This window comes from Amphibalanus amphitrite, unplaced genomic scaffold (assembly GCF_019059575.1).
Source record: "Amphibalanus amphitrite isolate SeventyFive unplaced genomic scaffold, NRLGWU_Aamphi_draft 000936F_arrow, whole genome shotgun sequence".
Taxonomy (NCBI): Eukaryota; Metazoa; Arthropoda; class Thecostraca; order Balanomorpha; family Balanidae; genus Amphibalanus; species Amphibalanus amphitrite.
Window position 1 is genome coordinate 77,490 of NW_024882430.1, and position 25,295 is coordinate 102,784.

Consider the following 25,295-nt stretch of genomic DNA (forward strand, 5'->3'; position numbering starts at 1 on the left):
AGCCTCGCCGTAGGAAAAGGGCATCCATTCGCTAGACAACGATGTTACATAGAGGCCATTTATTGCCATAAATAGCTTCCAAGCACATACACCGTTCCAGTAGCTCGAGTCTGTGCCATCACAAAAAGCATGGGCATTCTTTGAGGTGTCGATGTTTTATTACAACACAATCGCCGTTTTTACATGCGCGTCTTCTGACCCACTGAGTAAACGGCGACAGCGAGGAGACGATGGGTGAGCGGAAAAGTCAACGATTTTACAATTATCAATCTTCATTGCGGTTCTCAATACAGTCTTTACAGCCTTGCACTGCGGTTCACTTGTGAACACAAGTAACAGCAGCATCGAATGTTCTGACTCTGAGATACATGAAAAACGTGTACGGCACAGAGGCTGGCTACGAAACGGTTATAAACAGAAACTTTGTACACGTGACGCTAAACGAAACTTCGACTTCACAATCAAATAAAGTCCGTAACCGGTTGGAAAAGTAGGCAGCAAATCACTCAGCATTTCAGCACAAGAAGATGCAATGCCTTGACCAGCGCATATCGCTATGCCTGTCAAACTAAGAACATGAAACACATCGGTCATCGAAGCATATCCGTTTTGATCTATGAGTGATGCTGAAGTTCCGTTGCTGTTGTAGGGAACAGCTGGCATAATTAAAAAAGGCATCTAATTAAGAACGATAGAGTGCCAAACGGTACGGGTCTTGAACAAAAGCCTCTAGGCGAGGCACAGCGATAGTGGATGACATGACTCAATCGCTCAGTATTCCATAATTGATATTAAGTACCTATCCCCGCAGGCCACAACCCATTCAATGAGCTTCTGACGTGCGTCCAAACCAGGGAAAACAAACGGGAGACGCTAGGCTAGTAAGATGCGATGAATGCAAGATGACGAAACCCCTCCTACCGCGGCACAATCTTCAGTCCACGGTTGTCATTGATTGCCTGATAGCTGGCTTCTCCACGCACTGCCCGGGTTAGTCATCCTGATCGTCCCTTGTTCCGCAGAGGCAGAATATGAGGCCGATGACGAAGATGATCACTGTGAAAATGGGAGAGCGTAGGTATCAGTCGAATGCCTTGCAGAATCTCGCCTACACATGACGGAAATATACCCATCAATGGGCAATGAAAAGTTTTAGATGCCAACGTGTATGCGACATGTCAGAACGTCGACTACCAGTGGGCAAACAAATAAACAGCTTTAGCAGGTGAGAGCCAAGAAATCGATCGGAACGTGAAGGAACAGCGGAACTTTACTTTAAAACTAGCGATAAAACAAAACTACATTGTTGAATGAAATGCACCAGTAAAAAAATTCCATAAGCACCCTGCATAGCTCCCACCTCTCGTAAAAAAAGAAAGAAAAACGCCGACGTCCTTAACATACTCACATCCAATGACGAGTGCCACGGGTCCGACGAAGCCGGCTATGCCCATGTCCTGGATCATGACCATCAGGTAGCTGTCGGTGGGCGCGTAGGCCAGCACGGTAAGTACGAAGCCGGAGACGAGCAGCGAGAAGCCCAGGTAGGTGAGGATGATGATCGGCACTGCACCGATCCTCGAAAACTGCCAGCATATGGATAAGAGACGTCAGAAGGGCGGTTGGCATACGCGGGAGCGTATTCATGTCGAATATCAGGGAATGGGGGAGTGGATTAGAACGAAGCAGCGGCATAATGTACGGACGTAATAGGTGTAATTGACGTTATTATAAGTCCCAGATAGGTTTGTTAGCTTGTGTCGTCGGTTTCAAGCAGTAAAAGCAGCGGAAATGGCTCGGAGACGCGAGTCCAGAGTTCCATTGGAGAAAATATTACTGGATGACGCCGCGACGAAGTTTATCGCAACTAGCAAGCATGCACGATAAAACGAATTCGACGAGCAATGCAGAGTTTAGACCAAGTTTAGAGTCACTCACCGCTGAGTTGAGAACAACCCATACAACTTTCACTTTCAGCGTAGAATACAAGTGTTCTAGAACATGTCGATGCTTAAAGTTTATGTGTGGCATGTGAGAACGGAGCTTGTCGATCATAGTCATCTTTGATGTGATGAACTTGATACAAATTATTCTAAATAATCACACCACTGGTAACGGGTACTTCCTTTTCCACGGCGTTCGTCATTGAACAGCATTGCCCATTTGAGTACGATTTCAATAGGCTCGCCATTTCTCAATGTCCTCACACCTAGTTCAGAATGGTCTTTTTGCGTTTTTCCTTTGAAGCAGATTTACAAAGAGTGATACGATCAGGTGCACCCATTAACTTCCTCGGTCAAAAGTGCAGTTCCGATCTTCGCGCCTTCTACCTGCCATGGCCCCATAATCTTAGCCACTTAAGCGTGAGTTTAGCACACCTTTTGCCAAATATATCATGATCTAAAATGATAGCTCTCATATCCGAAATCTTGCGTCTCTGTTTTTGCCTTTTGTATTTGGAGTCGAACATATTTGGACTTTGGAGTGTTTCGAAATTGTCGCTTTGCCTCGCGCATTTATGATGTCGACCGCTCCGTTTAGCCCGAAGTGAAACAACGAATACCGAACGATAAACAAAGGTTCAGACAGGTAGCTACGCCTGCTATCGAGCTGAATGGCTCACAGAATACGGACATATCATACAATGATCATACGAACACCGTAGATTTAGCTTGCGAGCTGCATCAGACCGGAGGTACACACATTGGAGCTAAACTACATATGTCCCGTGAGTCTTATCTAGCGAACACTGATAGACCCTTCTAGTCTTATCATCCATGATAAAACGTTGTGCAACAGATGGACTTTCCTATCATCTAGCTAGGTGTAGGAGCTAATGCAACCCAGCTTAAAATAACTTACATCCGCATGTATCATGTTTCAGCCTACTTGTCAGACATATTGCCTGCCACTTCCTCTCTTGTGAGCATAGCCGGTACATACACATCAGAGCCGCGACACGGGTGAACAAAGTCAGTAGTCACAGACATCTCCAACAAAGCCTAGTTCTACTTGTGCTGCGAGGGACTTTTGAAACTGATCGCAAATATTGCTTCTGACTTTCCTTTGAAAGCGATAAAAACCCACCGCCCTCGTGGCGAAGCGAATTACTCACCGAGTCCAGCACCTCATCCTCATCGTCGTAGCCCCTTTTCATCATCTTGAGGACCTGTGGCAAACAAACGGAGCTGTTAAAAAGATGATAAATGAGTCCTCAGTCCCATCACTTTCACTGTGAGACGAAGCTTAGCTTCAGAATTTGATACAGATTGCGGATGGACCGAAAAAAAAACAGCGAATAATGTCAAACCATAGGTTCACAGTAATTTATTGTATTTCAAATGCAGCTGCATATCAGTACGCAAGCGAAGCATCAAGGCATCAGATGAAACCCTCACATCAGTGACAGTTGGCCCCACCAGTCAGTCTTCCCCCATAACCACAACTCACCTGGATAGATCTCGCTTGTTCGCTGATCCTCCCCGCTCTTCTCCCCTCTTCCTCTCCTCACCCGATCGCTCTACTTTCACCCGAGGGTGGCTGCGATGCTTCGCCGATGGCTGTGGCGACTGAGTTTGAGCGGTGTTCGGGCCGTGCTATCGGTCTGCCGGCTATGTGTCAGCGCAGATAGCACAGAGCTGATAGCGCGTGTCCGATACCGCGACAAAGCGCAAATACCTGCCCGCCTCCCGCTGCCTGAAGGCCGGAACCGGCTTATCGCAAGGCACCAGCGCAATGAAACACATTTGAATAATCTAACGAGTAACAGAACCAGGAAACACAAAACTTTTCAGGGGCTAAGGAACGAACCATCCATTTACATGGTTTCTAGTGAGGGAACCATGTTTTACGCCCCCTCATAGAGTCAGCGCGAGCTACTACGACGTTGCGGAGCCCAGTTTTCAGCACCGATAAGCTATCAGGATGTTGACGGGATGACGCACGTTCCACCGATGTTCAACGGCTACAAAGGTGAAACAGTACTCCTGATTGTACCCACACTGGTACTGATTGCGAAGGCTACTTGCCATGCCACATTTAAATCAGTGTGCCAACAAATGCCAATACTCCTGGATGAGAATTTATGTGTCAAGCAGCCCATGCCACATCAGTGTTTCGCGGAAAATCGGCTGATTCGATCACGCCACAGCAAGCTGAAACATTTCGAAGACAAATTGAAATGTCATTTTGTATTCGAACAGTGTATATCTACATCACAAAATATGTTCACAAATGTGCTTGCGCACATATTGGCTCATGTTTTTTTTGTTGTAAATTTTCAATCATGATTTTTCGACAGTTTCTATTTCAGCTAACACAACTTCTTAAGCTATAGCCACCGATAGCGTTGAAGCGGACAGAGTTCTACCTAAAGTGTTGATGCTACCAACGGCTAGCTTGAAACATTCGCGGTGGCTTTGTTGATTTATTGATACCATGCAAGATGACAGAATGAATACTACCTCCTTAAAACACACACACACGCGCGCACACACACATACACAATTGATCAGCCGGCGTGACTGCCTTTTGTTGGACCGCTGCGCCGACCCGGGTCCCTATGTGCACGGCCCCTCACGGACAGTCCAAAATCGCACCCGACCTGACCTCGGGTCACCGAAATGTGTTTGTGTGTCATGTGTACCAGCTGGTAAAATATACACCTCGTGTGCGAACCCGGCTTCACACAGCCTCCCACCCCGCACTGGCGACCCCAGGACAGCCTCGCTCCAGCTGGAGGACCATCCTCTCCCACCGCCGGGCGCGGCAGAGTGTAGGCGGTCTCCTCAGCTCCCCATTCTCCGACCATGTTCGTCAGCAGCCTTCAACTGCTCACACAGATTCCTGAACAGCACCGAGCGGCGGCTAGAGAGACCGGCGCGGCTGACGGCTCGATGGAACGGAGCGAGCAGCACCACTCGTGGTGAGTCGACTCTAGCTGTGAACACCCTCTCTCAGTCTCCACACCCACCTGTGCTGCCGCCGCCGCTCCCGGCCCGTCCCGGCCCTGAGACTGCGGCTGTCCCGCTCACCAGCCGGGCCGCTCCCGCCCGACCAAACGTCGGTCAGGTTTAGTCAGGACAGATCAGACTCGATCGCGCCGGCCGCAGAGCGTCCCAGCGGACGGTCGAAGATGAAGTGAAACTGGCCAGCCCTCTGGACAGTGAGCTGACCGGTGGACCGGCGGCCGGCTAGAGCCGCTGTGCGCGCAGCGGCAGCAGCAGAGTCTGTGCCGCCATGGCGTCGGGGAACAGGCTGTGGTAGTTGATGAGAGGTACGTAGGCGGCAGTGATCACCTTGCCTGGGGGCGGAGAGGAGGGCAGTGGTTAGAGGTCGGGTCACTGCCTGGAAGTTCAGTTCACTGAGGATATGCTTGGCAGAAATCAAAATGACGACTGCCGTAAGTGACTGCACTACGACCATGAAGATAAACTCCCGAGGATGCAGTTTTGAATATTACGGTAATATGGACCCTAACCGTCTCTTGACTTTACTAATCTCGTTAAGTGCAATAGGCAGCGCCCGAAAGTCCCTCCCCCAATAACCGCTGCTTTACAAATCAACCAGACTAAGACTTGAGCTCATCATACCCCATGTCTTCTACATCCCTCACATTCGCTTCACCATTCCATACGCCCCCACTCACCAGCAAACCACCGTCCGTGCAGCGAGTTGACGGAGGCGGCCGCCGACGCGATGCTCGGACACTTGACGTACACGTTGCCCTGCGGCGACTGTTTGTCCACGTAGACGTGCGTCACGCCGCCGTGCTTGTTGCATTCCTCCACGACGTCGTCGCGGATCTCGGCGTCGAAATTGGGGTTCTGTGCCACACTGCAAGACGTGGTGCAGAATGGGGAATGTCATGAGGTTGTTGAGCTGACAAGTTTAACACTAAGGGAGAATGGAAGATGAAGGAAATGTAGGTGCTAAGACTGGCAGACATTCTTCATTTTAACGGACTAGTTTTAAATTAAGCTGTTACAAAGTCTACGAGAGGAACGAAGATAACAGAAGAACCCAACAACACGAGCACTGATATGTCAATCTAACTACATGATAAACAATGAAAAAAAGAAGAATGAACCAAAGTAACTAAAGTATTGAGCAACAAAAACACAGAAAATATGTATCTTCGCGGTAAAAGAGGCCGCAATCTCCTCCATGACCAATTCCCGCTTAGCCCGCCTGTTACCCTCTATTCTCCGTCCCCTCCCTCCCCGCATACTCACGCGGCAGTGTCGAACATGTTGGAGAGCATGAAGCACTGGGTGGCGATGGGCGGCGCGATATTGGACTGGGCAGAGATGCCGCCCATCTGGTTGGAGTTGAGCGCGTTCGCCGCAGCGGTTGGGATCTGCATACCGGTGCCTGCCGGACAGAAATGGCATAATTGATTTAAAAAAGAGAAATGATCAGGAAAGCAGCCGGGAAGCAATGCACTGGCTAGTTTTTTTTTCCTTCCAGCACATAATTACGCGTCCTAGTTATCTAATGGGCGTCCGATTTACCACGGACATGAGGCCAATTACGAATCATATCAACTTTATTACCAGTCTCATTTTTTCAGCATGCAGTCTCCCCACTGACACTCACCCTCAGCCAATTTGGCCATCAGCTGCAGGCGGCCGGTAGCGCCCAGGTCCACGCCCGACCGGTCCATTTCGTCCGAGTCGAGCAGGTTCGGTCCACCGGCCGCCACCTCGGAGCGCTCCGTGACGTGGCCCACCTTCATCGGCCGGCCGGCCAGCTCGAAACCGTTCAGCTTCTCCAGCGCGCGCTTAGCGTCCTCGGCGTTATGGAACTGAAAGCGAAATGACGAAACGGAGAGAGAGTTAGTTTAGACGTTGCGATGGTTACGAGCGAGCGAGCGCAGCGAGCGAAGTGAGTCTTTCCAATATAACGGAAAAATCTCAGTATGAGCTCAACTCGGTTAGGGTCCCGGCCCGGCCTGTAACGCTTTTGAGAGGCTTATATCTTAGCAACCGCTGGACCGATTGGCATGCGGTCTTTTTTGCTGGGTAGCCCCATTCCTTCTACCCCGTAATTGACTACTTTTGATACATCTCAGTGACCGTCGTGGCACGTGCCACGTGAAAAGTCAAGGGTGTTCAAGCTGTTTTGCAAAAGTAGTGATTTTGAGAGGCCCATATCTCAGCAGCCGCTTGGGCGATTGTCTTGCGGTAATTTTTGTAGGGTAGCTGCATCCCTTCAACCAAAGGTCGGATATTCTTGATCTATGTGAGTGACCCCCACTGCACGTGCAAAATGCAAAAAGAAGAGGTGCCAAATTTGTTCCCATTTCAATAACTCGGTAGTTACTGGGGCGATTTCGCTGAAACTTGGCATACAGGTAGGCACCCACCAGACAATGCATTCCCATGTGTTGCGGTTAGGGTGCTACTGCACGTGCGCACGTGCAGGGGGCGCTCCCAGATCTCGAGAACGGCTGGGCCGATTGCGCTCAAATTTGGTACACGGTTGGGGACCAGTTAGTAGGGTGCCGTGCAAAAGTCAGTTTGGACCCCGTTTGCACGTGCAGAATGCCGCTTCCAGATCTCAGGAACGGCTGGGCCGATTGCGTTCAAATTTGGCACACCGCTAGCCACCGGTTAGAAGGGTGCTTTGCACAAGCCCGTTGGAAGTACCCTCTCGCCCTTCCGCACGTGCAGGGCTCACTATCTCGCTCGTTCGTTCTTCGCCCAAAAGGCGTTTTACTGGTCATATTCGGGTGAGACTAAATGCTTACTTCGAAATCTAAGCTGCGTTGCGGCATTGGCGATTATGTGCGGCGTGTATGCCGCATGATTAGTAAGCGGCGACCACTAAATTAAAAATTCAATAGCTTCGACCTGTTTTCAATGGATAACACTGCATACCAAAAATGTCCATCGCTCTCGTCATAGGATATTTAGATTTAAATAACTAACTTATCTACATCATTGTTTTGAACCAAATTAATACTCAGCCGCGAACGTATAAGGTATAACCCCTTGCCGTTTCGCTCCTGATCAAGCTAGAGCTTCGCGGAAAAAACGAGCGTGTTGCCCGTGACGAGAGAAAGCCGATGATACCCAATTTTAAGGTCCTAGGTTATCGGTTGACCTTCCAGGTCAGGTCAATGACCCAAAAGGCGGGAAAATTGGGACCTGTTAGAACGTCGTAGTGTGGCTGCTATGGGGTTTTTCGGGGTGCTGATCACGAATATCATGCTAGTTTTGATCACAGATGATGTCTTCATTCATTTAGGCCAGGTCGGGTTAGGTCAGGTCAGGTCAACCAGTAGAGGTCCTGCCAGGTATTTGTAGTAGGTGTCAACCGCCTCTGACAGCCTCGTAACATGTTACGAAGGCACCAAAACTACTTTGTAAACGTTCATGTGGTTGCTTAACCCGGCAGTTGCTGGGGTATTTCGCCACCCACCGTTTGCTGGGGGGGGGGCGTTAAACGCCCCCAGCCGATAACTCGAGAACCAATAGGCGCAGCGAAACGCACGTGGCGGCAAACGAAAGAGCGCGACGAGACGCTTCAGATGAGTACTTTAAAGTTGAATTTTGAGGTCACAGGTCGGGTCAAGGTCAGGTCAAACACCTGAAATCGGGCTTTCAGTAGCATGGACTTCAGGACTTCGCAATGGGCGCCTCTCGCCATATACTCTGTCAAAACGGTGCACAATCCATCTTATAAGGCCTACAAGAGTGTCAGCTCCATGTAGGGGTCAGTCAAGCATAGGTCAGGGTCAAGGTCAGGTCAACCGGATAGGCACATATCCCCGAAAATCAAAACTGATATTCGCAGCCTGTGACACATGTTTTATAGGTAATTTGGGGCGAAGAACACGATGGGGACATTTATTTTATCATATGTGTACGTGTTTGGCTCAAAAAGTTCAATTTAAGAAATTCATGTATCATGGTCGTGAAGTAGTCACGAAAAATTGTCAAGATTCAGTTCAAGATTATGGAAAATGCGGAACGATAATCAATAATCAAAGATAGCCATTTGATTGATCATGGTATTGGCAGTCTAATGGCGTTTACAGCATGTCTGTATGTCTATTCTGTGATTTTATATGATTTTTTGAACATATGCCGTTTTTGGTCGAAAACTGAGAAATCATGACGTCACTAAAACCTCGATATCTCAAAAATTTTCCGACCGATTTTTTTTAAAGTTTGTCACAATAAACTTCAATCAATTCCCTACAGGTACCCAAAATTTGGCGCGCCTGCGGCGCGCCGTTTTTATGCTATGGCCCGGCGAAAAAAGTGGGGGCGTTTAACGCCCCCCCCCAGCAACTCGCGGGTTAAAGGAAGGGTGCCACCTTCCGAAATTTTTGTTCTATGAATCTATTTTACTTATTTGAATTTTTAGACGTGGTTAGCGCGTCCACAATATACAAAAAACCGAAACATTGCATTTAATACATTGGCCAAAAAAAGATCGTTGTTTATATCACCACTACAACTCAAGGTCGTTTGATGTGGCAGCTAGGACGGCTGGCATATCCTGTTGTCATGGCAACATATCATTCTGCCATTTGCATTGATGGCGCAACTGAGACAAAAAGATGAACAAATAAAAAGAAAGAAGATAACATGATTTGAACTAAAGGTTTCATCAAAAGAACATCAGAAAGAACATCAGAAAAGAACATCAAATAAGTCGAGTAAAGGTTTTTCCTTTACAATGCTTAAGAGATCTATGGAACCCTTCACCCTTCATGCAACTTACTAGAAAAACTACCCAATTAAAATTTTAAAACTTAAGTGTATACCATAAAGAAAAAATATACCCTTTCAAAATGATAAAACATGCTTCAAAAGTATAACTTTTATACATACCTTTGCTGATTTCATGTTTTATAAAATACCCTTAACACGACGAGGAAATAGTGCTGAAGATTTTTGCCTGCCCAAATGCTGGCAGCAAAACTGGCAAATGATAACTTCACGTGCGGATTCAATGCTGACCGTCTCGAGCATAGGTAAGTGAAGCCGGTTTTTAGGTTCATGTGAGGCTAATCTTGTAAAAACTGCGTTGTGTCCAAAAGGTGGCACCCTTCCTTTAATTCGAATTCAGCTCGAAAAAACTGACCTAGAAACATGTCAAACTCGAAAAAGTGAACCGAGGTCACCAAAGGTCAATGACCTGACCTGACCTTCAGGTGACCTTGACACCCACCCTAATGCATGGGGGCAACATCATATCACATGTTTGAACGCTTGAAACCACGAAAAGACTGCAAACGCGCTGCTAATGCGAGCCGACATACGCTGAATCGCGGTTCCGGCCAAACATGGTCTCGAAAAGTAGGTCACAGGTCAAAGGTCATTTGGGTCAGGGTCATGAAATTTTCAGGATGGGTGTTAAATTGATCAATGCGAGGGTACTGAAAGTTTCGTCGCGATCAGCCGCTTTTTAAGCGAGTTATTCGCGAAAAACCTTAGGGGGGTTGCATCAACCCCCCCCCCCTGTGCGGGCGAGGTCATGTTTTGATAGCAAGACTGAAACAGACTTTTTTGGGTAGCCAGGAAATCGCATGCCAGAGCCTATTCAAATTCTTTTATCGGCCTTTATATGCACCAGTCGCATACAGGTACGGGATTTAGCATACGATTTCCAGACAATCGAACGACTGTTTGGAGACAACAAAGCAAGGAATGAGTGAGTTAAGTTGAAAGTATTAATTTGGTTCAAAATGATGATGTAGATAACCTAGTTATTTAAAGCTGAATATCTTATGACGAGAGCGGTTGGCATTTTTGGTATGCAGTGTTATTCATTGAGAACCGGTCGGAGCGTTTGAGTCTTTAATTTAGTGGTCGCCTCTTACTAATCATGCGGCATACACGCCGCACATAACCGCCAATGCCGCAACGTAGCTTAGATTTCGAAGTAAGCATTTAGTCCCACCCGTCATATTCTTTATCTAACGACAACATGCTAAACAGCTCCGCCTCAGTCAGTCAACACGCTCCCAGCGGCCAGCACTCTCTACCATGATCCAGCACCCACTTCACCCACCGTGAGGAAGCCGTATCCTCGCGACCGGCCCGTCTGCGAGTCCATGATCAGCTGGATGTCGTCGATCTTGCCGAACGGCTCGAAGATGCCCTTCAGCATCTCCTCGGTGATGTTGAAGTGCAGCGAGCCCACGTAGAGACGCATGGAGCCGCTGGCGTTAGGCCGCGCGGTGTTGCCGGCCTGTGCGGCGGCCGCCGCCGCCCGGTTCTTCTCAGCCTGGCGGTGGTCGAGGGAAGTTCGGTCAGTCGGGACGGGCTCGGACTTCGGAGTTAACGGGACGTGCAGGTTAGCGAGTGACTGAGGAGTGGTCACTGGTCAGTGGTCCGTCTGACAGACCAGGAGAAGTACAGCGATACAACGGAGCCGCCAGCTTTGCTAAACGTCTGCACCATGCACGAATATAGATGTAAAAGTAAATGCCGTACAGAGTACAGCTAGGATGCAGAGACTGAGAATCAAATAAGGGTTTAGAGGGAAATGAGTGACATAGGAAACTTATCACGCTTCAGTGGGTGACCTTTGGTGGCCCGTGGATACAAGCGTGTCGACATTTACGGCATACGACCATGCCTGCAACATTTAAGCAGCAGGCTGAATAACAACACTGAACAAACCTCCAGCTCTGGCCAATATCCAGAGGCGGAACTCAGTTCCACTACCATCCACCTTCCCGCTGCAGCTTCCCCATGAGTGCTCACCTGCGAAGGCTGTACCATGATGGGAATACCGAGCAGCTTCTGGCCCGTCAGTCCCAGCGCCAGTGGCACCGACTCCACATCCTTGAACTCGACGTACACGATGCCCTTGAAGCGGCGCGTCTTGTTGCACATGATCATGCGCACGTCAGTCACCTGCAAGGCAGCGAGAAGGACAGGTGAAGTCCATATAACCGACATTTGGCTGGCAGTGAATATTCGGTGGCTCCGCGGTATATTTACGTCTCCTATTGGAATGCCAGCCTGAGTAAATAAAGTAATACTTCTAAGTTTGTGATTAGCAGCTGATAAAATCAAAGTGAGACGATTTTTCTTTAGGTATTTATGCTTCATTGAACAGGGTTATCGTCACCAAATATTTGATGGGATAAATCTAAGCATACTGCAACGACCAAGCCAGTATCTGATCCCCAGCTACATCAAGTTCAAAAATAAAGCTGAAGAGTGTCATATCAATACTACAGCAGACAAGAACGGACGTTAGAGGAGGGCTCGCCATACCTTTCCGACTGAGGAGAAGAACTCCTCGACGTCTTTGGTCTTGAGCCGCTGCGACACCTGCATGCAGAGCACAGTGCGCGCGTCGCGCTCCTCCGGCGTCATGTCCATGCGCTTGCTGCAGACGAAGGCACACAGAGCACGGCGGTTACATTACGGGTAATTAGTCAACAGGCGGCAGAAGCACGACTCACTTAATTGAACTACAGCTAGAATAGTTCAAAGAAATATCACCGAGTAGAACGGAGTTCTACATCGGTGAAGAGGTGACTGAATATAACAACGTAATGGAGTATTTGGAAGAACAGCGGCGTCACAATAGAGAGATTGTGTAATGTCAATGTGTAATGCTTACTTTGATTACCTAAGTAGTATTTACTTTAAATGTGTAATGTTTACTTTAGACCAGTTGCTGAATGGTTCGACAACGAAGCTCTACACACATATAAACAAACTCATGTTTTGTTTAGTTCGCCATAGATAGCGAGATCTGTCCGGTTTTGTGAAGCCGCAGTGCTCATGCTCGCAAACATGTTGAAAATACATTATAACGAGCAACAACATGCCGAGTGTTACAGGTCATGGGATCCATAACCTGTAGACATGGGAAATGGATCACTACGCCGAGCTTACCCCCCCCCCCCCCTACCACCACCCGCGTCCCTCACCTCCTTCCGCTGGCGCCGTGCCGCGGCGAGCGACCCCGCCACCGGCCGTAGCCGCGGCCACCGCGGTCCCGACTCCGGCTCCGCGAGCGGCGCCGATCGCGCGACCGCGACCGGTGGCGCCGGCTGCGATCGCGACTCCGCGAGCGCGAGCGCGAGCGGCGCCGGCGACTGTCGCGGTCCTTCTCGCGGTCACGATCCTTGCTGCGGCGGCGCCGGTCGCGGCTCTTGCTGCGCGAGCGGCTCCGATGCCTGCTGCTGCTGCTGCGCGCACGGTCGAAGGTGAGGCACGGGGAAATCGGGAGTGTGAGGGGCACGGCAAACGAGAAGATAGCTCGTCGGGTAGGCACGCCAATCACAATGATCAGTAATGAAAAATACCGCGTAACGTGAACTTGTGCGAAGTGATTAATTAAATGGTAATCAAAGTGAAAGTCAAAATGGGTGGGTCGCGGCGACGAATAACTTGACACTCGGCTCAGCATACAAATACCTTTCAACTTAAGCATCAATAGCAAGCGATTTACTGTACAAATGTCGAACTAGTATTGACACATCCTGTGACACTTTACGTTGGTATGGAGACTCGCAGATACACTGTGATTGTGTGGTGGTCCAGGATCAACTGCAACTTCATAAAAATACGTGAGCAAAACTTTCCCGTCCAAAACAGCATTGTGGCAACTTGATTCAAACGTTGAACATTAGAGTAGGCATCACACCATTTTCATTACATTTTTATTTTCAAACGGGTAGGTACTAATAAACCTCAAACAAAGAAATCTTTTAAAAGATAGTTTTAAAATGATCCCAAGTCTACCTATAAATAGTTACGGGATCATATGGCTAAGAACGATAATATAATTATAAAGTGACGCATCTACCATTACTTATGAACATAGCATCCCCGACTGACTTAGCTCCCAGCACCGCAGACAGCGACAACTCACCTCTTGGACTTCTCGGAGCTCTTGGTGCCATTCTCGTAGCCCTTGTCGACAGAGTCCTACAGCAGGACAGCACGCGGTGAGCGGACGGCGAGCGGACGCGTGAGAAAGGAGGAGCACACATCAATCACCCTCTGAGTCAACACAGAGCGCGCGCGGCCCGGCCCGGCGCGCGCGTACACACAGACACAGCGAGGGACAAACGGCTGATGGCAGGGTGGCAGCGCCGGCCGGCTGTGCGCACCAGCGAGCGAGCGCTCCCCGCCCGGGCCCATACAAACCTTTTCTTAACGCGCGACCGCTATAAGGCCGAAGAAATGCAACACACAATCTGCAAAATATCCTGGATTCAGTGGTAGAACATGATGGCATGGGCAGTGAGCAAAGCAGTCTAACACTATCCAAGTGAACCAAATCAGTCAGCCGACCATCATATAACAGTCAGAGGGCAAAATGCATTCAAAAGACTGATAAGGTGAAATACCAAGGTGAAGGCAGCTGGACATAAAAGGATATGCTTGATATTAAATAATTATTTCATTAACATATGTCATTGAACTGACTTACAAAGGATTGAACCATCAAATTTTGGATATACACTCAAAACGTTATGAAGAAAATATCAAAACATTGAAAATTGCAGCATTCCATTGTGTGTGTGTGCATTACCTGCTTACTCTCAACATATTATGCAAATGACTAAGAGATCCAATAACCAACGTCCGAGAATGTAACAAGAATCGATCATCAAAGTCCATTGACTATCATATTCTGTTACGATGGTAATGAGCATCAAGCATGACAGCATGAAAAAAGAATGATGCACACAGGGTACATAAAACATCTGAAATTTCAAATGACTTTTTTACTTTACTGACCAAATGCAGGAATTTTCACAAAAGCATTACCATTCATTTAAGCTTCGCATCAAGGTTTGACACAAACGGCAAATGTTATGGGTAGGTATACCAAAACACTCACACTTGGCATTTCACCTATCAGCATGCTGCACCACTGCATTTGGCTTTGACTAGTAGATGTAAAACTGATCAGGTACACCCTTATTAGGTAACAGCTGAGCCTCCACATTTCAAAGAAGTTTAACTTTCATCTGCATTTGAGACATCAAATTGACCTTTCTCTTAAAACACATTGACTTGTATCCGAAATTCATATATCCGGATGTATCCGAAAATATGAATTAGAATAGGTACTACCATAAGGACAACACTTCCAGCCAGCATATGCACACAATCATGAGGAGTCCAGCACATGGGCTGAGTGGGCAGGGGAGGAGGAGAGAACGTTTGGAGGGCTTGCAGGTCTCGCATGAGCTCTGACGCGTCGTCGCACACAATACGGTGATGGTGTTGGTGATGGTACCTAAGAGAAATGGTCTTCGGTTCCGCTAACAATTACAACTGACAAGGGATCTGAAACACAGACGAAACACCGGTAGAAGTCGGCAATCGTATGTGACATCGGTCATAGGCTTAACACCTTTATCCTTCAGAGACACAAGGTCCACTGGTGCACCAAAATCATCCAGGCGGCGCAGCTCACAATCATGGCATTGCAAATGAAAGTTTTAAGATGAAACCATCAATAGGTAAGTGAAGTATTTTAACCACACACACCATACAACATCAAGGAATCTATGAAAATATTGAGGGTATTATGTGATCCGTACCTTTTTTGTGTATGGCGCCTCCAGCAGCTCATGAACATCCAGATCATCAGCCATGGTTGAAGAATGAATAGAGCACTGAAAACAAAGCAGACATGAAATAATGAACCAGAGAAAGAAACTCTCTCCCTGAATAAAAGAAAAACTGGAAGCTTCTCCTTGGATAAGACAGGCCTTAGAGTAGAGAAAATGAGGCCGGATTCTGGCTGGCGGCTGCCCTAAACACCTCTTCGAGCTGGCTACCATCTTTTTTAGACTGACACTGGTTCCATAGTCCATACCTATAAGTGTAGCTCCGAAACACATGCAAGCACTCAACCAAATAATTTTTGCCCATGCACCATACAGGGAATAAGCCTTGTTTCAAATTTCAATGATCTCATAGCAGGCGTCTCAGCCGCTGGCACCCTTTGTAAAAAGTTACTAGGCTCACTCACCAGTCCTTCAGATATTTGCACAAATTTCACATATACCTCGGTCAATTAGGGCAATTACATAGTGATATTCAAAAATAGTTCTGTTAGTTTTAGGTTGAAAGTAGTAAAGCAGGCGTCACACTTGTTTTTTTTTCTAACCAAGGAGAGGCGCTGTGGGTTAGGTTGTAGGTTTTAGGTGGCATGGGACAGGTACAAACGGGATATACACACTCACGGACGTAGGTCTGCGATTTGCCGGACATCGCTCACCAACTTTCCCAAGTTAACCAGGAGTATCGTACCTTTGCACCGCGTTCACACTAGGTCGCGTACGAAAGGTCGATACTTACAAAGATGAAAGAAAATCCAAAGCTTTTCCACGCGTATATCCGCAACAAGAAGATATTTCACTCGACAGTAGGTCCCCTGAGACTTCGATCAGGAGGTCTGACAGATGATCCGACGGAAATGGCGAGTGTTTTTCATCTTCGTTTGCTGGTGTATGTCACCGAGACAGCGAGGTTCCAAACAACCCTGCCGAATACCAGGTATCCGGAGCAGCTCTTGGCCACTGGGACCTGACCACCCGAGACGTAGAATAGGTACTGCTCAACCTTGACGGTAACTGATGGTATCAGTGTTTTATTTGCTGACTTCATCTGTCATTGGGGTAACGCCCATTGGTGAAAAAGGAATAAATGAAATGAAATGAAATGAAACTCTGCGATGGGTCCAGATCACCTTCACCCCATGCTACTGAAGTCATGTGCAACTCATCTTGCTTACCCGTTTCACGTCATCTTCTGCCGGTCCATGAACGAGGGGCTTCTGTCAGCACAATGGAAGAAATCCGTAGTCATCCCCAGCTTTAAGAAGGGCTTGAGATATGACGCGCTGAATTATAGGCCAATTAACTTGACCTCCGTTCCTTGTGCTTAGAAAAACTCATCTCCCGCGCCCTTTACGTTTTCCTTACTGATAACAACATTCTAACCAATGAGCAGTTTGGTTTTCGACCTGGGAGATCGACAGATGACCAGCTCCTCCTGACATACAACCGGATGTATCTTCCTGGCTAGACGAGGGCACATTGGACCTCATTTTATTTGACTTTTCCAAGACCTTTGATGTGGTCTGTCATTCGATCTTGCTTGATAAACTGAAGTGTATCGGTGTAGACGGCCAAGTACTCTGCTGGATACACTAATTTCTCGTAGGCCGCTCCATGACTGTATCAGTAAAAGATGTTTACAGCCAACCAGGGGGAGTCCTAAGTGGAGTCCCTCGACTGGATCATTTTATCTCTTATTTACATCAACCACCTCGCCAGTCGCCACATATCTCTCGTGTAAGTGTAAACTATTCGCTGACGACCTGAAAATCTATATGCAACTCGGTAAAGGTAGCTCGTATCAAACGGACCAAAACACGCTTCAGCGAAACATCAACACACTGCACGACACAGCCAGGTCATGGGGTCTAACCATGAACCTCAAAAAATGCTTTTGTCTCAGGTTCCAACACCGTTTTCACGATATTTCACGCCTTCGTACACACTTGGTGGTAAAGCGATTGTGACGATCCATTCGCAGACTGATCTTGGTGTTACCGTGGACGACAGTCTCAAATTCCATGAGCATGCTCGTGATGTAACCAGGAAAGCCGGAGGTCTCGCCAAGAGCCTCCTAAAGTCTACGGTTTGTCGTTCGGGTGACTTAATGACAGAAGTTTTTAAGGTCGCACATTAGCCCAATACTGGAGTAAGCGTCACTGGTATGGAATGCAGAATACCGTCAGGAATTGAAGAAACTAGAGAGCATCCAAGGACTTTGGACCCGCCAGGTGTTTTGACTCGAGAATGCCAACCACAGAACTCAATTACGCGGGCTTAAGATGTACTCTGTCAAAGAGAGACTGCTCAGGGCTGACCTGATTAAATGCTGGAAGATTTTCCATGGCAATGTACCATCAATCCTGCAGACTTGTGGATAATTGATCCCCCTACTAGAATGCGAGGTCACATGTTCAAGGTCCAGTGCAGGAGATGGCAGATTGACGCAAGAGCCCGCTTTATCAGAGTAAGAGTTGTCCGCGATTGGAACTCTGCCCGCCTCTACAGTCTGTCCCAAATCATTATTTAGTCAAACATCTCAACCTTCTGCATCCTTTACATATGCCAACCTTAGCCCTTTTCTGCCGTGGAAGGTGCCTCCACTTCGTCAAGAGAAGTGGAGGTAAGATGCACCACAGTTCCGGACACTAATCCTCCACGTTCCTAATTTCCCTACAATAACCACCACTATGTCCTATCACGCTACACACATTTTCATCGTTGCTTTTTGACTCATCTTGCTTGCTTGCTTGGCGCTGCTTGTTTGATTGACTTGACCAACTTTTGAACACTAAATACGACAGCACATCCGAGCTCTGTCCGCACCCCGTTTATTTATCAGCAGGCTGCGACCATGCTGCTATTTCTTGGCTCCTCATTGGTCGAATTCAAGTGGTCTATTCGTCAGACCAATGAGAGGCCAAGCCGCGCCAGCAATAACTTCCTTATATGGGGAAAACCGACAGCAAGCTGATATAAAAACAGCGAGCGAACAGGGCCCCGTATTGCAGATGCACACCTCTGCCTCACAAACCACTTGAAACATAACATTTATTTTGAGCTGGCAGGTCTATCTGAAATCAATTTCCCTTTCACTGCCATCAATCTACCTGTCCAATTCATATGGCTGAGGTGGGAAGCCTACCAGACCAGGTGAGTTGACCAGGTCAGTTGGTAGGTTTTAGGTTTTAGGTTGCAGGTAAGACTAGGTCAAAGGACTAAGGTCAGGTATGGTTAAGTTTGGCTTGACTTGATTAGAAAGCATCTCTGGGTACAGCGCCTCTCCTTGGTTGGAAAAAACAGTGTAATGCCTGCTTTACAGCCACAGTTAAAGTCTATGCTAGACAACCTTAGATCTAAATATTTCATTTTAACTGTAGGTAGTAGGTACCAAATGCAAAAATTAAATATTCATATCCAGCCAAACCAAACCCATCCTAAAACTTACAGCCTACACCTTATTTACTTCTATACCTACCTGACAGGGGCACTAAATAAAAATCATTTGTGTCTCCTGAGGGCTGTTCACAGGCCCTGTGTGCGGTCGCAACGCACGCAGCCTGTAAGCTTGAGCTCTGCCCACTGCATCCCTACGTCAACCTTCCGTCACCGCACACAGCGACCGCTGTGGCCGGTCTGGACTTGCCACAGCAGACAGTCCACCGCACGCAGCTGTAAAGTCACAACCACCTACCCATCCCCTGCCCCCATGCCTGGTGCACACACTGCACACACCACACTCAGCAGTTTGTGGTGCCCATAAACACCCCTCTGAAAATGAGCCAATTTGGAAACAGCATTTATTCACAAAGTAGGGCACAGGTGTGCCTTTTACCGATGTTATTGAACTCAGGGAATCCAAACCTGGCTTTCACGGGGATCGGACGTGTCCAATCGAGCTCTCACTCTCACAGGACCCAATCAGTGCACACATAGGTTAGGTACCCACGGCACAATTTCACCTGTCGGCGTATCTTCATGAGCGAAGATGCTAGTCCAGAGATCACCTCAACCTCCAAGGTCGAAACCACAGCGGACCGCAACTGAAAATGCACTCAATTCGACGATCGCAAATGGATCTCCAGCGACGCCATCGACGCCGTCGGATGCAAATGTGGAGGCCGGCGGCGGTAAACGTGGAGGCGGCAACGAGGTGAATGATTTTGTTGCCGAAGGAGCTGAAGGAGGTAAGGCAGGGAACTGTGCTTTTTCTGAACCGTGTGGAATATTTGAGCTAGGTTCCAAGGAAAACCAGACAGATAAAATAAAAGAAGTGGCTGGTGCTGTCGCACGAGCCCCCCAACTGAGCTCACTTGCAACAGATTCCACAGAGGATGAGGCTCCCAAAATTAGGAGGCTCAGTAGTGATGCCTATAAACTGTGGGGCTCAAGGTCTTCAAACACGAGCCCTGATCCGGATGTACCAAACTTGGACAGAAACTCGTGCAAGGGTGGTCCGAGCAACCCAATCTGTGACACTGATGTGAAAGACGGGGAAATGGGTGTACAGTGCTGCACGTGTGATCGCTGGTTCCATTCTAAGTGTCAAGGCATTTCAAAGCAGTGCTACAATGCCCTTGTGAAGCACAAGGTGTTATCTTGGCATTGTTCTGCCTGTAAACAAGGCCTCAAAACTAAGGGGAAGAGTGACGAGGACAACAGGCTTTCTAAGCTGGAGTCAAAGCTCGATGCATTGATTGATTTCATGCAAACAGCATTTGCAAAGTTTGATGCCAACAGTCACCACGAGCACTGTGAGACACAGAGTGGTGTCAAGCAGCTGAAAGATCATGTAGATGAACGAATGGAAAAGGTGGAGAAGGTCATGCGTGCTCATGCCAAACTCATCGGGGATCAGGAGACAATGTTACAGCACTCCTTCAAGAAAATCCAGGATGATAGGGCGTCCTACGCAGAGGCCGTCAAGGGCAGCGCTGAGGTGATGCAAAAAGCAGCCAAAAAGTTTGAAGCGATTCCATCCCAAGGGAAGGAGAATACCAGCTTCTGCACTGAGAAGGCAATAGCAGGTGTCTTTGATGACTTCTTAGAAAAAGAGAAGCGCAAGCTGAATGTTGTAGTGCATAACCTCCCGGAGCCAACAAGTGAGTTGTATGCTGAACGAGTGGAAGCAGACAAAGAAAAGTTTAGGGAGGTAATCCGTGATGCTATGCATCTCAATGTGAGAGTAACAAAGGCATACAGGGTCGGCAAGCCGGGTCAGGACAAGCCACGGCTGTTGATAGTGGGACTTGAAAACACTGAGGTTAAAAGTGACGTGCTAAAACTGGCGCCTCAACTACGGTCGACAGATCTCTGGAAAAATGTATACCTTTCACCTGACCTTACCTGGAAAGAGAGGGAAGAGGGTAGACGCCTCCGAGAGGAGCTACGAAGGAGGACAGATGCAGGTGAAGTGAACCTCACCATCAGGAAGGGTCGGCTTGTGACAAGAAAACTGGACCTGACTCGGACAGTGGAAGCTGAACTCGTTCGAAGTGGGCCACAAGGTGCGGTAGCACCCCAGCAACATGCTGCATCTCAGAGGCGGACCTTGGCAACCCCAGCGACGGCCCAGACGGGCCAGACCCCGGATCAGGAAAGGTGCTGACAATCCAGGCTGGCAGGACCAAGATATGAAGAAGGTCTCAAGGTACTGTATGCAAATGCAGACCAGTTTGTGAAGAAACGTGATGACCTTTGCATGTTTATTTCGGGGAACGAACCAGACTTCATCTTACTCAATGAAGTCATACCTAAAGCCCAACTTCACCCAATATCCCCAGCCCTTTTGTCTGTACCTGGCTACGTCATGTATCTGAACTTTGACCCCTCGGAAACCAAGCTGGGCTCAAGTGGTATTAGAGGGGTCTGCATTTATGCCAAATCATCACTCCGGGTATCTGAAGTTGTTTTTAAGGATTCAACATTCAGAGAGCAGCTTTGGATAGAAATGCCGCTGGCTAGCTCTGATGTCCTTCTACTTGGCTGTATTTATCGAAGCCCCTCTGGTTCTGCCGAAGAAGATCTAAGCAAGATTGGATCTCTATTCAAGCAGGCTACCAGCTCTAGATATACACATGTAATTATTGCAGGCGATTTCAATCTGCCGCAGATCAACTGGCAAGTGGGTCTTTCCTCAGCCCCTCCCTCGCACTGTTCACATGGGTTTGCTGACCTGTTGAACGATGCATTTCTCTACCAGCATGTTGACAAGCCTACCAGATTTAGGCTCGGTGAAACACCCCACACGCTTGATTTAATCTTGTCATCTGAAGAGGCCATGGTTAAGAACTTGGAATATCTGCCTGGCTTGGGGACAAGCGACCACATCATGCTCCAGTTCCAAGTGGCATGCTACTGTCCTCCCACTGAGTCTTTGGAGCGCCACCTCAGTTTCAACAAGGGTAACTTCACACTGCTCAACCAATTAATGTCTGAAGTAGAGTGGCCATCAAGTACGTCTCTAGATACGCACGCCATGTACGATTTTATCAAGGCCAAACTCTTGGAACACTCTACCACTTGCATACCCTTTACCAAGTCAAAACGGAAAAACAAGAATATCTACATTAATGACGAAGCCATTCGGTTAAAGAAGCAAAAACGGACACTGTGGCTGCAGTACATGCAAACCAGAGACACGATCGACTATGCCCGATTCTGTCGTGCGCGCAACAAGCTCCGAACACTCACTCGGAACCTGCGGGCGAATTTCGAGAGACATCTGGCGACGAATCTACGAACGAACGCTAAAGGGTTCTGGCGGTATGCAGGCACTCGACTACGGACCAAGACTAGAGTGGAGGACTTGAAAGCAGAGGACGGAACGATGATTCGTGGGGATCGTGATAAGGCTAACCTGCTCAATCACTTCTTCCACAGTGTGTTCACGACCGAGGACCCCGTTCTGCCGGCACCACCACCTGTTTACCCTGGACCCCCACTGACCAACATTGATATCAGCACTGGTGCGGTCAGGGAGAAACTGCTGAACCTAAAGATAGACAGCTCTCAGGGACCGGACGGACTGCATCCTCGCATCCTGCGGGAAACGGCACTGGTTATGGCAGAACCATGGGCGCGCCTCTTCCGTTCTTCATTGAACAACTCCACCTTACCAAGCGACTGGCGCAGGGATGAGATCGTCCCCATTTTTAAGAAGGGAGTGAAGGACAGCCCTGCAAATTACCGACCAGTGACATTGACGGCCGTGCCATGCAAGGTCCTTGAATCATTGGTTCGTGACCAGATGATGACGTTCCTCATCGATACTGATCAGCTGAGCAACCTGCAACATGGCTTCAGACAGAAGAGGTCGTGTTCTACGCAGCTTCTTGAAACTGTTGAAGATTGGACCCGTGCACTGGAGGAAGGAGACCCGGTCGATGCCCTGTACTTGGACTTTAGTAAGGCGTTCAATTCGGTACCCCACCAGCGCCTACTGTTGAAGCTCCAATCTTGTGGTATTGGGGGTCGCCTACTCGAGTGGATCAGGGCATTCCTTACTGACCGACAGCAGCGCGTGACAATTAATGGTACAAAGTCGGACTGGGTTTCAGTTACCAGCGGCGTACCACAGGGGACGGTTCTAGGTCCCTTGTTGTTCCTGGTCTTTGTTAATGACTTGCCGGCCTGTGTCTCATCAGGGCTTAAGCTATTCGCAGACGACACAAAACTCTATAGAAGTGTCGGTCAGGCTGCGGATACTGTAACCTTGCAGAGAGACCTCGACGCTCTGCTGAGATGGTCCGAAAACTGGCAGCTTCCCTTCAACCAGTCGAAGTGCAAGTCCCTGCACCTGGGTCTTCGAAACGCCAATCATATATACCACATGGGAGACACCCAGTTAGAACAGACTTTGGTGGAAAAGGACCTGGGAGTCAAGATAGACAGCCAGCTCAAGTTTCGGGAACAGGCCGCCGCTGTCATAGCCAGAGCGTCGCACATCCTGACTGTCATCCGACGATCTTTCGGAGTCATTGACGAGATTACACTTCCAATGCTCTACCGGACTATGGTTCGCCCCCACCTTGAGTACGCCAACGTGGTGTGGGGACCTTTCAACCGAGAAGATCAGAAGCGCATTGAGCGTGTACAGCGGAGAGCCACGAGACTGGTTGCCAGCATCCGCCACTTGCCATACGAGGAGAGACTTCGGAGCTTGGACTTGCCATCGCTCTACTATCGGCGCCGACGGGGCGACATGATCTCGGTCTACCAGGTGCTTCGACGGGGAGTGGATGTTGACCCATCCCAATTCTTTACCGCGGCAACAACGACCAGAACTCGGGGACACGAGTGGAAACTGTCCAAACCAAGAGCTGTCTCCAGGGTGCGGCGGAACGCCTTCAGCATACGAGTCCTAAACGACTGGAACTCTCTGCCCCCTGCTGTGGTCGATGCGCCCTCTGTCAACAGTTTCAAGGCCAGGCTTGACAAACACTGGGCTCACGCCAAGTACACCTTACACTTCAACGACTGATGCAGTGACACACTGACACATAGCTCGTCACGTCCGGATCCAAGAGGCCGTAAGGCCTTCCTAAATTCCGCATACTATAAGTATAAGTAAGTATAAGAAAATTCTGGGGAACTCAACCATGTGCAACCTATACCTATTCCTGACAATTTTTGAAAGCCTGATCCCTTAAAAGAAAAAACGAATTAAAGACATCAAACCACGCGTAGACAAATGTGACGCATGTCACTTGAAACACTGAAGTGAAACGCTGCTTTTTAATTGGCAACAACCTCGTTGTGAAGACAGCAAAGCAAGCCAAAATTACAATACTATGCAGGGAGAAATTAACTCATCCGTATCCGAATTATTTACCTATGTGAAGCCGAAACCGTTCGAGCGCACCGGCTAAGCGGTTGGAACTTGGAACGACCATTGGATCGCAAATTGCACAAGCTGACTGAAGTTGCTTGGAAAGGACGATACAGTTTACACTAAATATTTTTTTTGAAATGTTAAATAACAGAGTTAAATAGGGAAATACTCACCTATTCTTTTTACAAATATAGGTGTACTTCCAAATTTTCGTCACGCAGCCCCACGCCGGATTCGCCGCCTTCCTCTTCTTTTAACAAACCAAGGCTATAGAACAACAAACTCCATACATCGATCCAATATCATCCATCAGTCCTGTGACGTCATTGGTTCGATAGACCTTTTCGCGCCGCTCGACCGTAAGTTCTCTATATATACCGTGAAATATGTATCTTGGCTCCCCACCTATCCGTGCTTCTATCCTCAGGATACAGAAATCCTTCTCCTCCACGCCACTACCCCCTCCGGGCTGGACAGGCATCTTTATCTCATGCGGGCTGCTCCCTTGGAGCGGCACCGCTGCTCCCGAGGGAGCGCACCCCGTAGCCGGGTGCAGTGAGTGCCTTGGGGCTGGGTGGCCTGTCCTCTGGACGGGCTCAGCCCCGGCGACTCACTAGGGTGCCTGCCCAGACCAACGTCTCCCCCTAACTCCTATCATCCTTCCGGCTCTGCAATGGTCTTGTCAGACCGAAAGGGCCTAACCCAACAAAACAAACTATCTTGGCTCGACCTCTCCTATCGAATGACTCGTAAAACCCCTGCGTAAAACCACCGACATGCATAGGTGGCGGAGCGGGGAGGCACCGGGCACCGTGCCCCCTTTGATTTTGGCATTTTAACATTAGCCCTATGGGCGTTGCATGAAAAGAATGGGACCAAAAGTCGGCAGTGTCC

General features: G+C 48.4%; 2 protein-coding genes across 10 annotated transcripts; both read right to left on the reverse strand.

The window, feature by feature from the left end:
- Window positions 1-44: 44 nt before the first annotated feature.
- Window positions 45-3,599, reverse strand: LOC122368289. Of its 2 annotated transcripts, XM_043342089.1 has the most exons (4): window positions 3,451-3,599; window positions 3,116-3,169; window positions 1,409-1,586; window positions 45-1,056 (listed from the first exon to the last, which is right to left on the reverse strand). In XM_043342089.1, exons 2-4 carry the CDS (start codon window positions 3,158-3,160, stop codon window positions 992-994), a joined length of 288 nt encoding a protein of 95 aa, XP_043198024.1. In that variant the 5' UTR covers window positions 3,161-3,169; window positions 3,451-3,599; the 3' UTR covers window positions 45-991. The 2 variants fall into 2 exon arrangements, with proteins under 2 accessions (XP_043198024.1, XP_043198023.1); XM_043342088.1 differs by lacking the exons at window positions 3,116-3,169; window positions 3,451-3,599 and adding an exon at window positions 1,939-2,463.
- A 576-nt stretch (window positions 3,600-4,175) lies between these two features.
- Window positions 4,176-24,666, reverse strand: LOC122368290 (RNA-binding protein 39-like). Of its 8 annotated transcripts, XM_043342092.1 has the most exons (12): window positions 24,575-24,643; window positions 15,545-15,619; window positions 15,238-15,287; window positions 14,136-14,185; window positions 12,911-13,913; window positions 12,246-12,360; window positions 11,727-11,879; window positions 11,029-11,244; window positions 6,598-6,805; window positions 6,234-6,372; window positions 5,648-5,835; window positions 4,176-5,302 (listed from the first exon to the last, which is right to left on the reverse strand). In XM_043342092.1, exons 5-12 carry the CDS (start codon window positions 13,414-13,416, stop codon window positions 5,193-5,195), a joined length of 1,635 nt encoding a protein of 544 aa, XP_043198027.1. In that variant the 5' UTR covers window positions 13,417-13,913; window positions 14,136-14,185; window positions 15,238-15,287; window positions 15,545-15,619; window positions 24,575-24,643; the 3' UTR covers window positions 4,176-5,192. The 8 variants fall into 8 exon arrangements, with proteins under 8 accessions (XP_043198027.1, XP_043198028.1, XP_043198032.1 ...); XM_043342093.1 differs by lacking the exons at window positions 14,136-14,185; window positions 15,238-15,287 and having other exon boundaries at window positions 12,911-13,171; window positions 13,858-13,913; window positions 24,575-24,666; XM_043342097.1 differs by lacking the exons at window positions 14,136-14,185; window positions 15,238-15,287 and having other exon boundaries at window positions 12,911-13,168; window positions 13,858-13,913; window positions 24,575-24,660.
- Window positions 24,667-25,295: the final 629 nt, after the last annotated feature.

What these genes read in the sequence shown, in the direction of transcription:
- LOC122368289 (XM_043342088.1), bottom strand. Translation starts at nt 2,061, where the DNA reads ATGACTATGATCGACAAGCTCCGTTCTCACATGCCACACATAAACTTT. An exon ending in GGGTTGTTCTCAACTCAGCG is followed by an intron (nt 1,587 to 1,938) that starts GTGAGTGACTCT and finishes ATATGCTGGCAG; the next exon opens with TTTTCGAGGATCGGTGCAGT. An exon ending in CGTGGCACTCGTCATTGGAT is followed by an intron (nt 1,057 to 1,408) that starts GTGAGTATGTTA and finishes CCATTTTCACAG; the next exon opens with TGATCATCTTCGTCATCGGC.
- LOC122368290 (XM_043342090.1), bottom strand. Translation starts at nt 13,416, where the DNA reads ATGCTTAAGTTGAAAGGTATTTGTATGCTGAGCCGAGTGTCAAGTTAT. An exon ending in CACGGCGCCAGCGGAAGGAG is followed by an intron (nt 12,361 to 12,910) that starts GTGAGGGACGCG and finishes CTTCGTCTGCAG; the next exon opens with CAAGCGCATGGACATGACGC. An exon ending in GAGGATACGGCTTCCTCACG is followed by an intron (nt 6,806 to 11,028) that starts GTGGGTGAAGTG and finishes TTTCGCTTTCAG; the next exon opens with TTCCATAACGCCGAGGACGC.